This window comes from Bos taurus, chromosome 5, assembly GCF_002263795.3.
Source record: "Bos taurus isolate L1 Dominette 01449 registration number 42190680 breed Hereford chromosome 5, ARS-UCD2.0, whole genome shotgun sequence".
Classification (NCBI taxonomy): domain Eukaryota; kingdom Metazoa; phylum Chordata; class Mammalia; order Artiodactyla; family Bovidae; genus Bos; species Bos taurus.
This window is the reverse complement of record NC_037332.1, coordinates 105,358,206-105,371,813: the sequence shown is the minus strand read 5'-3', so window position 1 is coordinate 105,371,813 and position 13,608 is coordinate 105,358,206. Positions and strand designations below refer to the sequence as shown.

At 52.5% G+C, this 13,608-nt stretch overlaps 1 protein-coding gene across 4 annotated transcripts in view; it reads left to right on the top strand.

Moving 5' to 3' along the window:
- Positions 1-1,287: 1,287 nt before the first annotated feature.
- The window catches only part of KCNA6 (potassium voltage-gated channel subfamily A member 6), a 43,161-nt gene continuing 30,840 nt past the window's right edge, over positions 1,288-13,608 (top strand). For 2 of the 4 annotated variants that reach the window (XM_005207190.4, XM_005207189.4), the window contains exon 1: positions 1,756-4,946. In XM_005207190.4, the coding sequence (XP_005207247.2) occupies positions 2,285-3,871 (1,587 nt within the window). In that variant the 5' untranslated portion in view covers positions 1,756-2,284 and the 3' untranslated portion in view covers positions 3,872-4,946. 4 annotated transcript variants of the gene reach the window in all.

Below are 13,608 nucleotides of genomic sequence, written 5' to 3'. Positions count from 1 at the left end.
GAAAAAGAAAGATACTGACTGGGTGATATAATTGCGTTCTCGCCATTCACTGAAACACGCACGTTGGGAGAAGGGAGCAGAAACAACCAGGAATGAAATGGAAACACCTACCTGGAAGACGTGGTGAGCGACCAGACTAGAGAACTAAGACGCAGTGGTGCGGCCATCTGTCTCCTACTCTCTCATCACTTGACCTCTGCCCTACACATCTAGCACACTTGGTTCCCTACTCACCTTCCTCCCCAGCACCCTGCTGGGAATGAACCACTGTGGATTTACAACACCGCGCTTTATGCAAAGAACTCTCACGCGAGTTTTGTGGTTTGAGAGTAGCTCCATGTACCCTTCCCATCAAGATCATCCATGAACTCGTACCAGTGCTCTAAGAGCACCAGGAGGTACTAAAAAAAACCCTTCTTGTTCTGGTTGTCAGCCAACTTACTTTTGGCGGTAGCCACCCCAAAAGGGGAAAACTGAGGCAGTGAGAAGCCAGCCATCAACCCTGCTGGGTAGGTAGGCAGTGTGAAATGATCAGACCCTAACCTGTCTGATCTAGTGAATGGTCTCTGGCTGAAATGGGTGGAAAACCATTCTTACCTCCTCCCTCCTGGAAACTCCCTACAACCAAATGGGGTCCCTCCCCAAATACTGCCAGGTGGGTCTTCCTTGTAACATTGCCCAGGAGCAGAGGCCATCTTTCTCACAAGATTGTGGGGGAGTGAATGAGATGGTGCAGGTGAGGTACCCAGAAGGTGGTTGGCACATATTAGGTGCCCAGGAAGCACAGCTATTAGTTTAATTAACATGCCCTTCTCAGACACTTCAGATTCGTTCCCAGGGAGGCTGGGAGCTTATGAATTCCAGGATGTATAATGCTTCCTTAGATTATGCTACCTGTGAGATGCCAGCATCTTCTGGTTCTTTTTCCCCTGGGATTGATGCCCAAGCTCCTTTGGAAAACCTCTGTTGGGAAAGGCAACAGGCGACCTCCCATCCTTTTCACTTTGCAATCCTAGAAGAAGGGCAGCCTCACCCGCCTTCCTCGGTTTGCAAAAAGACCCATGGGATTCTCTGGGGAGTAACACTCGAGTACAGTTTAAATTGGGAGCTCTCAGGACATCAAAACGTGCTTCCTTTATTTTTTAAGTAGAGACTGGAAAAAACTGGCAAATGGGTCTTTGTAAATTCAGAAGGAGAAAAGATGATTTGATTTTTTTTTTTTTTTGGTCCTTCAGTTTCGGGGTGAGTGGAGGCACGGAGCTCTGCGCCGGATGGCGGGGCGGGGTGTTTTCTTATTGATGAAATGCACTGCGCAGGTCAACTCCGCAAACCGAAAAGGGAGAATCGGATTGCGGGGGCGGGGGGGTGTGGCAGGGGGATAAGCGCCTGTTCAGAGGGCCGTGGATGCGGACGCGCTTAAGGGAGAGGCGTGCCAGGAGAGCGCGGGAAAGACTGCCGGAGAGGCTAGGGTGCTTCTGCTCGCCGCGCCCGGGCTCGCGCAGCCCCTGGCCGGGCGAGGGGTGTCATGCGGGAGTGGGGTGGGAGGGGGCAGCAGGCGGGGCCTGCCACGTCACTTGGAGAGAGTGTGTTGGGAAGGAAGGGCAGAGCGGAGAGCCGAGCCGCTGCAGTTGCGGCGGCTGCAGCGAAGGCTTGAGCGCTGGGGAGGTGGGTCCGCGCGCCCCGGCCTCCGGGGCGGCCCCAGGGCCCCTCTCGCAGGCCGGCGGCGCGGCTCGGAGGGAGGCGGTGGCGGCCGTGGCGGCGGGAACGGCGACCTTGGCCAGCGGAACGCGCAGTGGCCGTTGGGCGGAGGCCGAGCCCCGCCGGGCGTCTTGGCCGAGTCGGAGGGAGGCACATCTGGGGCACGAGTCCCAGCGGCGGCAGGGGGTCTGGAGCCGTGGGAGCTGGGACGTGCTGACACCCAGGGCGGACCCCCGCGTCGCGGAGCCCAGTCTGGGGCGGGGCGAGAGGGGCCAAGCCACGCGTCTTTTTCGGGCGTCCAGCTGCACACGCGCCAGGCTGCGGTTCCAGGTACTCCAAGCTCCATCTGGCATCTGGCGCGGATACCTGGAGGCGCGGGGCCGAACCCTCCACGCCCTGGTCGCCTCCCCAGACCTAGCCCGGCAGAGACCAGGGCTTCGGAACTCAGGGACCCGCCGCCGGGTCGGACTGCGAGCCCCACCCTACAAAGAGGGCGCCGCCGAGAGCTGGGAGGCGCCGCGGCAGCCGGGTGGTGGTCGTGTAGTGGGCGCCGTCCTAGCGGCGGGGAGCGCAGCGCGGAGGGGACATGCGATCGGAGAAATCCCTGACGCTGGCGGCGCCGGGGGAGGTCCACGGGCCGGAGGGCGAGCAACAGGATGCGGGAGACTTCCCGGAGGCCGGCGGCGGTGGCGGCGGCTGCTGTAGTAGCGAGCGGCTGGTCATCAACATCTCGGGGCTGCGCTTCGAGACGCAGCTGCGCACCCTGTCGCTGTTCCCGGACACGCTCCTGGGGGACCCCGGCCGCCGCGTCCGCTTCTTCGACCCGCTGAGGAACGAGTACTTCTTCGACCGCAACCGGCCCAGCTTCGACGCCATCCTCTACTACTACCAGTCCGGGGGCCGGCTGCGCCGGCCGGTCAACGTGCCGCTGGACATCTTCCTGGAGGAGATCCGCTTCTACCAGCTGGGGGACGAGGCCCTGGCGGCCTTCCGCGAGGATGAGGGCTGCCTGCCCGAGGGTGGCGTGGACGAGAAGCCGCTGCCCTCCCAGCCCTTCCAGCGCCAGGTGTGGCTGCTCTTCGAGTACCCGGAGAGCTCGGGGCCCGCCCGGGGCATCGCCATCGTTTCCGTCCTGGTCATCCTCATCTCCATCGTCATCTTCTGCCTGGAGACGCTGCCCCAGTTCCGTGCAGACGGTCGAGGTGGAAGCAACGGTGGCGGCGTCTCCCCAGGGTCCAGGGGCAGTCAGGAGGAAGAGGAGGATGAAGGTGACTCCTATACCTTCCATCCTGGCATCGCCCCCGGGGGAATGGTGGCAGGGGGCTCATCCTCACTAAGTACTCTCGGGGGCTCCTTCTTTACCGACCCCTTCTTTCTGGTGGAGACGCTGTGCATCGTCTGGTTCACCTTCGAGCTGCTGGTGCGCTTCTCCGCCTGCCCTAGCAAGCCAGCCTTCTTCCGGAACATCATGAACATCATCGACCTGGTGGCCATCTTCCCGTACTTCATCACCCTGGGCACCGAGCTGGTGCAGCAGCAGGAGCAGCAGTCGGCCACTGGTGGGGGCGGCCAGAACGGGCAGCAGGCCATGTCCCTGGCCATCCTCAGAGTGATCCGCCTGGTCCGCGTGTTCCGCATCTTCAAGCTGTCACGCCACTCCAAGGGGCTGCAGATCCTGGGCAAGACGCTGCAGGCCTCCATGCGGGAGCTGGGCCTGCTCATCTTCTTCCTCTTCATCGGGGTCATCCTCTTCTCCAGCGCCGTCTATTTCGCGGAGGCTGACGACGACGATTCGCTCTTCCCCAGTATCCCGGATGCCTTCTGGTGGGCGGTGGTCACCATGACCACCGTAGGTTATGGGGACATGTACCCCATGACGGTGGGGGGCAAGATCGTGGGCTCGCTATGTGCCATCGCTGGGGTCCTCACCATCGCCCTGCCCGTGCCCGTCATCGTCTCTAACTTCAACTACTTCTACCACCGAGAGACAGAGCAGGAGGAGCAAGGGCAGTATACCCACGTCACTTGTGGGCAGCCTGCCCCGGACCTGAAGGCAGCTGACAGCGGACTTGGCAAGCCTGAATTCTCAGAGGCCACCCGGGAGCGGAGACCCAGCTACCTTCCCACACCACATCGAGGGTATGCAGAGAAAAGGATGCTCACTGAGGTTTGATGGATGCGGGCAGTGCCTGCATGGAAGGAAGACACCAAACACACCCTTCTGTAGGGACCCTTCTTATCCTCCACTACTCGCACCCCAGCTCCAGGTGACCTCCTGACTCCCTCACCCCACAGTGGTTGGTGCCAGGACCATACACCTGGACTGTCAGCCTTGTTACTTGACCCCTGCAGCATCCCAGGTTTCTCCATCTAAGTGACATTTTTGAAATTCTAATGGTGCCACCCATTCGTGCCCATCTTATGTCACGTGGATGAGATTTCCATCTGACCTTCCCTCGAGACTCTGATTTTTCACGTTTGGGACTTGTGATGTCTCTAGGAAGAGTGACGTCGACAGGCTGGAAACCAGGCATACCTGGGTCTTGTTTCTCCTTAGCATCCTTGGCTTTGGGGCATGCACCCTCCCATCGTAGCTTCTGGCCACATGCTAACTAGCCGAAGCCGGTGGACAGAAACAGTACTCATCCTGTTGTTTTCCTCCAGTGCCCTGTAAGGTCAGCTGGTCATTCTGCAGAGAAGCCTTAGGAGAGCCTTCAGTTGCACAGCCTGAACATATGTTATCTGTCTCTAATCTTGGATGCAATTAGAGAAACTACGATGACACTTGGCCATTTGGAGGACGTGAGAGGTCAGTCCTGGACCAAAAGGGCCAGTGGATTCTTCTAGCGTGACCTGGCACGACAGACGTTAGTCTCTGGTCTCCACTTAGCTTTCTCGACTCTGATTCCCCTGACTCTCTGGCTTCCAGGAAGGCTCCTCCTTCTCAGAGCCAAATACTCTGTCTGTTCAGGTGCCTTCCTGTGCAGAGGAACTGACAAAGGGGAACCACGGAGCTGCAAGAAATGGCCGAACGGAACCAAGTACCTGGCCTGACCACTTCTTAGAGAAGCAGTGTCCCTTAGACAGTGCCATCTCAGAGCGGTGGAGGAGTCTTTTTGCTGACAGCAAATTCCTTTCCCTCACTTCCCCCAGCCCTCTCTAGCCTTCCATCCTTCTTCCTGGGAATCTGACTTAGGTTTGCAGCTGAAGGCTTGCTAAAGCAGACTCCAGCTTAAATCTGCCGCCAGGTAAAAGCACACATTGGATGCTAGCGTGGGTTTCTGTTTGCATTTTGCGGGCAATGAGACAGGCGGTTTAGAGTAAGGAAGAAGCATTGTTCTTTTGCTGACAGCCTCACCGGTAGAGGGTTGTTTTTTTTTTTTTTGCTGAGTCAGGTAAACATTGTCCTGCTCCAGCCCTGGAGATGCAGCTGTTGGCTGTCACCGGGGAGATGCCCGGTGGTGCCCCCACCTGGTCTGAGCCATCTTCTTCCATGGTGAACTGAACTGCTCTTCCTGTACCACCTGCCCACGTCCCCTTTTTCTCCTCTTTGCACTGCCATTCATTTGCTGCCTTGATCAACTGTGATGTACTGTTCTGAGCTCTCCTGGGTGCAGTTCAGAAACCGAAAGGACTGTTAACATGTTTTTAGTTTTATAATCTAGGCTTTAAGACTCCTTGATGAGATTTTTTTTTTTCTAAAGCTTTTCTCGAAGAGCCAACTTACGAGGTACAGCCTCTTGAGGGTTTTCTTGAGAGACACTGTGTCTGGATGTTGCCGCACTTTACAGGGTAACTTGGGGGCCACAGTTCCACTTTGTGCCTCGGTGTCCCCACCCATTTGATGGGAACATTGATGTCTGTCCCCCCACCCCCACTTCTTGGGGAATGGCCCAGGAACTCAGCTTGGATCCTGGGGGTGATGCTATGCAAATGCGTGAACTTCTGTAATGATTTCTAGCTCGTTACCCTGCTTCCCCCTGTCCTATAGGCCAAGCCTCCTCCCAGGGTTCCCGCTTTGGGTCCAAAGCCCACATCCAGGCCATTCTGGGTCCTTAGCTTTTTAAATCCCTCCCTCGCCTCTTGAACTGGGCCTTATTCTTTGCTTCTTCCCCTTCAGCAAGGAAGATGCTCTTTGGAGCGATTCAGTGGCATCCTTTTAGGGCCAGCACCATCTTGATTGGGAGTTTGGCTTCTCCAAATCTGAAATGCAGTAGAAAATGCTCATGATTCACACACCTGCTCTGAGGCTATGAAGTGCCAGTTTTCCACATCTGTTCTGGAATATTACTCCTGACAGTTCAGGGGGAGGGGGGAAGAGAAGGCCCACCCAGAGGCAAAAGGGATGCTCATGTTGAGAGTGAATGTTGAAACATGGATGTGTCATTCTCAGAATGGGAGTGTGTGTGTTTTCATCGTCCTCACCATTTCAAGTCAGAGCATGCCCGAGTGGAAAGGGTTTATGAAGAGCTGGGCTCTCCGGGGATTCTGGTTGCCGTAGCAACCTTCCAGACTGTTCTATCTTCTGATTTGGGCAGCCAGGGAGAACGAGAGACGATGTAGTCCCAGCTTCTGAAATGGGGACGCCTCTCACATAACGTTGTTTAGGGGCTGGCAGGGCTGGGACAGGGATGTGTGGCCTTTGGAAAATGAGGGTAAGCAGATCCCCAAAGCTTCCTATCTGGACCTTTCTTCCTGGTTTCCCCAGCCCATCACTGGAGCTATCTCATCTCACTCGAGTCTTCAGAAACTTGAATGCTAGGCAACTGCCAGTTAGACCATATTCTCTCTTTCGAAATGGCCTTGGAGGGGACTAGCTTCTCAAGAGGCAGCTGCTACTAGTTTTAGTCCATAATAGCACCATGGAGCACTCACGTCGGCCCCTCCCAGCTCTAAGACAGAGAGATGATGCTTCTTCCCAAGGAAATGTCTAGCTCCTGGGAGGGACCTCATAGATGGTTCTTCTTAAAGACATCCAAGACAAACTGGGAGGCTGTGACCTGACCTACTTCCTCTGATGGATTTCGCCAAGTGACCCCCTTTGACTCTGAGCCTCTTGATGTGGATTTTGTTCCCTGAGCACCGAGGGAATCTGTGCCCCATGTCGCCGTGACAGCTGGGGTGGCGTTTTCACAGCTGTCAGCAAAGGGGTTCAGGTCTTTGTTACACCTGACTTGGGCCGGCAGGAGCTCCCAGAGGTCTTCCTGGATCTGTCAGGCTCAGCTGAGACGTGGGGGGATTCCTTCTGCCTGAGAAGCCCCAGGAGAGAAGGGGACAGCTGGCCGTCTTTGCACCCGAGGTAGGTTCTGCTGCTGGGGAATTTCGTTCTGGCTCAGTCTTTCAGGTCAAATGAGAACAGGAGTGGGGAGGGGCAGAAAGGGGGCGGGAGAGCGTGCATCTGGGGAGAGTGAAGCCTTTGACTGTCTTTCCTAAGCAGCCTCCTCGCTCTCTCTCTTTCCGTGTGTTTCTGTCTCCATCTATATTACTCTCCTCTGTTTCTGCTTGCACACTGCTATCTCCCTTCACTCCCCCTTCTAAATCACCCCCCCTTTTCCTCTGCATTTTCCCCCCCTTCCTTCTTCTCTGCAGTCTCACTTGCTCTGCCTTGCTTTCTTCTCACCTTTCTGGCTTTCCCTCATCTGCCATTTGAACCTCTTCTTCCTTCTTTGTGCATCTTTCTCTCACTTTCTCGGGAGCTGGGAGCACCTTGGGGCATTTCAGTGGGGCTCACTCTTTGCATTCGAGGATGGCTGTGACCTTGGGTGTTTGCTCAGAAGGTTGTTCTCCAGCTGGTGGACTCTCTGTTTTCCTGCCAGTACAGCATCCTGTCCTAGTGTGCTCACCTCTGGGGGCGGAGTCCTGAGTTTCTGAAGCAAGATGAGATTGCTGTGGGTTTAGAAAACATCTCTGATGAAATTTCCTGAATCTGCAAGTAGAAAATAGAGAAGGCGGGTTGGAGAGAAGAAAGAGAACCTCATATATTTCAGATAAATATTTCGCTTGTGTAGCACTGGACTCTGCTCACTCTGGGTCCCCAACCTTGAGAAGCTTGCAGAAGAGTTCCGGACAATGCACTATAGATACAGTGAAATAAACACAGGAAAGAGGATGTAGGAGGAAAGCATAGAGTGGAATTAACCTAGAAAAAGCCTTAATTTAAGGCTGGCCTTCTGAATGCCCTGAATTCACTCAAAGGTTCTCAGAGCTGTCTCTCTCAAATCCTAAAAACAAAACAAAAGCAGAGTTCATAAATCCTAGTGGTGTGAAGTTCAGGGGACGACTCTCCTTAGAAAGATGGCTTGAGATTCACCAACCGGTCTATAAGGAGGCTTTTTCTTTGTGCATCTCTTTGCTGGAGGTCATGTAGACTGAGTCCCACGTGTATCAGGATATTAGGTTTTTGGAGGGTTGTTCAGTTGTGTCCGACCCTTTGCAACCCCATGAACTGCAGCATGCCAGGTCTCCCTGTCCTTCTCCGTCTCCTGGAATTTGCTCAAACTCATGCCCATGGAGTTGGTGATGCCATCCAACCATCTCATCTTCTGCTGCCCCCTTCTCCTTCTGCCTTCAGTCTTTCCCAGCATCAGGGTCTTTTCCAATGAGGGTAATGGACATTTTCTAAAAGAGGATTGCAGTGACAGTTGTACTTCATAAGTTAACTCACAAAAGTCACTGAATTGTTTTTTTTTTTTTTTTTTGAGTGACATGAGGCTAATAACCCCAGAGTTTCATGTCTTGTCTGGGAGATGGTTTGGTTTTATGAATCTAGACGTTAAGCCTCTCTAAAGATGGACCAGATTGCATATTCGAGAAGGATGACAGTTTTTTTCTCTGCCGCATGGGGACACTTGAGAGCTTTCATGTTGCTCCCATCCAGTGCTAGGAACCATTTGTTTTGTTTTGAATTTTGACAATGAGACCATTGTGGGATTGACGTGCTCCTTTCTTTTGGCTCTGAAGACAGACTAAGCCATTTCTAGTCCATGTAGAGCCTGGGCAGCTTGTCTTGAACTAGGATAAACACGTTGGATGTGACTTGTGACAGCACAAAGACAATGAACTTGCCCCCGCCCCCCGCCCCCGCTCCTCCCCACCCACCCAAAGCTAAGGGGTTTATACTTCCCTGGCAAAACCTCACAAACAAATGCAGAAAATTCCACCTCATCTCTGTTTCCCTGGAAACTCAGAGTTCCTTGAGAAATTACACAGGGGCCAAGGTGTTATTCTCCTGATCTGCTCGCCACCCTCCAGTGGCTGATCGGGTGTTGCAGGCTTATGGCTCATTCAGAAAACAGGAGAAGCGGGGGTGAGGGTCTTCCCTTAGCCAGTCCTCCTCTTGGAGTGCTCATCAGATGCCATTGCTCTCTGCTCTCACTTGCCTTCCCCTCACTGATCCCTTCCTTCCCCTCCCCGCCCTTGGCGCTTTTCCTTACGTGACACCTTCCAGTCCTGCTATTTATCATGCCTTCTCTCGGCTGGCTGAGCCCTTGCTTTTGGCAATGTTTTGTCCCCCGGCATCTCTCCATAAATGCCAAGATAGATTTCTAAGGAACGCGGTCCTCCTGGGACAATCTGGCTGGAACCTGCCGGGCCGGCTCTGATTGGTTCTGACTGTGAGTTATTGCCTGGGGAAGCAAAGTTTGGTCTAATTCTAGCTTGTCAGGGTCACTTAGGGAAGGAAAAGAAACCCATTCTTTAAACTGAAGGATTTCCTCTCTCACTCCCACTTGACGCCGGGCTGCCCCAGGGTACGAGGCTCTCTTGGGGCAGAATTGGGCTGGAGCTTGGGGCTTCTCCTGAGAGAGAGCCTCTAGATGCAAGCCACTGGGAATGAAGACAGATGGGCTCCTAGTTCCTGTGTTATCATGTCTCGTGATGAACCACTTTCCTGATCTGGGCCTGAGGTCCCTGCGGGGCTGGAGACGGTCATTTCTTTCCCCTCCGTTTGCTCTGAACTCCTAGAGAAGGGCGTTCTTGCCACCTCTTTGTTCCATATATTAAAAAAACCTTTTTGTTGGAGACTACTTGATTTACAGTGTTGTGTTAATTTCAGGTGTACAGCAAAGTGACTCAGCTATGCCTATATGTATATCTACTCATTTTTTAAGATTCTTTTCCCACATAGGTCATTACGGAGTATTGAGCAGAGTGCCCTGTGCTATAAGTAGGTCCTTGTGAGTTATCTTGGTGCTCATCCCTAGGAAGGAGATGAAAACCTATCAGTGAGTACCTTGGAAAGGTTTTCTAGAATGAGTGACTGCTTCTTTTAGAACAAGAAAGAAAAAGAGGCAGACACCTCAATACTGGTATCTCACCTTGGCCATCCATACTGGTCTAACCTTGGCTATCAGCATTAGCTATTGGAGGCCTAGCCCTGGTGGAATTTATGACAATTAAAAAAATTATTTTATTGAAGTATAGTTGATTTACAGTGTGTTAATTTCTGCTGTACAGCAAAATGATCAGTTATACATATATAGACATCCTTTTTAATATTCTTTTTCATCATGGTTTATCTATGACTTTTTTTTTTTGAGCACGGCTCTGACCTCATCCTTGTTGCTATGGAGAGGGTTTTCCTTTCGTCTGTCACGCGCCCGGCGGACACTCTTTGCCTGGCCCTAGAAAATGTCTTGGAGCCTTAAGTGGCCTTCATCACAGGTGCAGGGAATGCAGACAGACCCTGTCTCTTTGGCGAGAGTGAAACCACCATCTCCAAGGAGCCTGCAGCCGAGCTATCTACGGCGCTGCTATTTTTGACATGCCTGCTTGCTCCCAGGACCTGACAACCGCTGTCTCCAGGAGACAGACAAACCCTGCTTTTGGCAGCAGACATTTTGCTTTGGAAAAGAATACAGGAAGACAGTCCTGCAGCCGGGAGTGGTCGGTGCTGTGCCTTCCCGCTCCTCCAGGAGGCTGGCACCCGACCAGTGGGGTGGTGGGTCTGAGGCTGGGGCGGCACCGCCATCTGGGAATCCATCCTGCCCCGTGGGAGTAGTCCTAACAGGGATGAGAATGGCATCTTTCATTTAAGAAAGCATCTCAGTTCAGTGCTTTCAGACATCATGTCTTATAACAGAGGTTAGGAGCCTGGACTCTGGAGCCAGTTGGCTGGGTTCAGATCCCACCTCTGCCGCTCACCAGTTGGGTGATGTAAACCAAGTTCTGGAACCTTCTGTGCCTCAGTTTCCTTCTCTATAAAATAGAGGCATAAAGGGGACAATCTCATAGGGCTGTTTCGAGGATTAGATGAGTTGATATGAGTACCCTATTTATGTAACACCAAGTAACACTATGCACACAGTGTGATGTAAGCAAGCACCACACAGAGGTTGATATTATCAGTGCTGTTATCCTTCAACAACCAAATGCAATGGGAAGGCTAGGCATTGTTTTCCTCTTTGGCAGAGAAGGCAGTTGAGGCTCAGTGGGCAAGTTCAAGGGCACCTGGCTACTGAGTGGTCCACCGCCCTCAGGTGAGACGTGATGAGCAGAACCTAGGAAAAGTCCAATGGATATTCAGCAAGAAGAGAGAATGAATCATGGTTCCTGAATGTGCACATAGCTTTTTGTTTGGCCGCGTCTCGAAGCATCCCTAGTTCCCCATCCAGGGATCAAACTTGCTCTTCCTGCATTGCAAGCATGGAATCTTAACCACTGGACCACCAGGGAAGTCCCAGGTTTTGTTTTTTAAACAAAATTTTTGGCTTCGCTGTGCAGTATGCAGGATCCCAGTTCTCTGACCAGGGATCAAAACCGAGCCCCGTGCATCACAAGGCAGATTTTTAACCACTGGACCATCAGGGAAGTTCCCGATAGGCTTTTATTTACTTGCCAGTTTGTCTTTTGACTGAAAATCCACAGGCTTCCCATGCTGTTTTCCTTCTGGGGCTCTGAAGGCGCAGAATTGCTCATGCATCTTTCTAGAGGGTCTTTCCTCACCCATCACTGTTCTCTTCCCCTCGTGTGTTAGCAGCCTGGGAGGGTGGGAGTGGCTCTCTTCTAGAGCCTTCCTCTAACACTTCCTTTGAATCCTCTTCTTTGGGACAAATGCAGGGTCTCACAGGTGACCCTCAGGACAGAACCCATAAGCTGGACCCTGGCTCAGAGTTTTTGTCTACAGTTCTAGCAGCTTTCAAAATCCCACTTCCCTGGTCCTCACCCTCAGCGTCCTTTTTTGTCCCACCGTGTCCTTTCTCCTTTGCAGTGGAGTACTTGCTGACATTCCTTAGTTGTTTTCCACTGTTTTTTCCTCCTTTCAAGGGCTTCTGCAGTGGTGTTAGTGATAAAGAATCTGCCTACCAATGCCGGAGATGCAGGAGATATGGTTTCCATCCCTAGGTCGGGGAGATCCCCTGGAGAAGGGCGTGGCATCCCACTCCAGTATTCTTACCTGGAGAATCCCATGAACAGAGGAGCCTGGCGGGTTACAGCCAATGGGGTCACAAAGAGTTGGACATTACTGAGTGTCTGAGCAATTTCCTTCTTTCAGAGGGTACAGGAGACCCTAGGGTCGAAAGAAGCTGCTCCCCACCTCCTTTGGTTTTCTGGTCTTCTTCCACTGCGACTGAAGGGCAGCTGCTGGCTTGGGGGTCTCAGTTCCGGGCCAACAGCTGTACACATCCTTAGCTCATTCCTGAGGCCACTGCAGTGTCCCGCGGGGGACCTGGCCCCAGGCAGGAAATGGGACTGCCCTCCCCATCCTGAATTCAGAACTTCCTGGCTTCCTTGCTTTCAGAGTCAGAGAACTTAGGTCTGAACCATCTGTTAGCTGTACCTTGTTTAAATCTCTCCATGCTTCTGTTTACCATCTGCAAAATAAGGAAGCAAATTCCACTCAGCCCACCTGGTGGTTGCGAGGTTGCAAGCGAAAACATTTCCCAGGCCACACACTCTCAAGAGAGCCTGGCTCCCCACTCTGCCAGGCAGCCGATGGGGATTCAGTGACACTGATCGGCCACCCAGAGTGACCAGCCACCTGCACCTCAAAGAAAGGGCATCCCAGGTGATTTCATTTTCGTTCTCTGAAACCAACATTGAAATGAAATACAGCATAAAAAATAGACTCAGGATATAAACTTTTAAGCTTGAAGGCTCTTTTCTTAAAGGATTCATTGCAGAATCTCTAAATAAATTGTGCGTAAGACATGATTTAATATAGAGAGATTAAAAGATGCTTGCTCCTTGGAAGAAAAGCTGTGACAAACCTAGACAGTGTATTAAAGAGCAGAGACATCACTTTGCCAACAAAGGTCCTCATAGTCAAAGCCATGGTTTTTCCAATAGTCACGTACGGATGTGAGAATCGGACCATAAAGAAGGCTGAGTGCCAAAGAATGGTTGCTTTTGAACTGTAGTGCTGGAGAAGACTCTTGAGAGTCCTTTGGACAGGAAGGCGATCAAAGCAGCCAATCCTAAAGGAGATCAACCCTGAATATTCAATGGAAGGACTGATGCTGAAGCTGAAGCTCCAGTACTTTGGCCACCTGATGCAAAGAGCAGACTCACTGGAAAAGACCCTGATGCTGGGAAAGACTGAGGGCAGGAGGAGAAGGGAGTGACAGAGGATGAGATGGTTGAATGGCATCACCGATTCAATGGACATGAGTTTGAGCAAACTCAGGGAGATGATGAAGGACAGAGAAGCCTGGCGTGCTGCAGTCCATGGGGTCACAAAGGGTCAGACGTGGCTTAGCGACTGAACAACAACAAAAATCACAGGACCAGAGTCAGACAGAGTAAAGTTTCCAGAGGCCATGGTAGCTGAGTCATAAATCAGACAGACACTCATCGGCTGCTTTAAGGCAATTTGGTATCCCTGGGAAGAGAGAAAAGTCTGGTGTGCTTGGGAAAAATCGTGTGGGCTGTGAGGTTTGCTCTCTGCTGTAGGGGATGTGTCAGGCTTTTCAG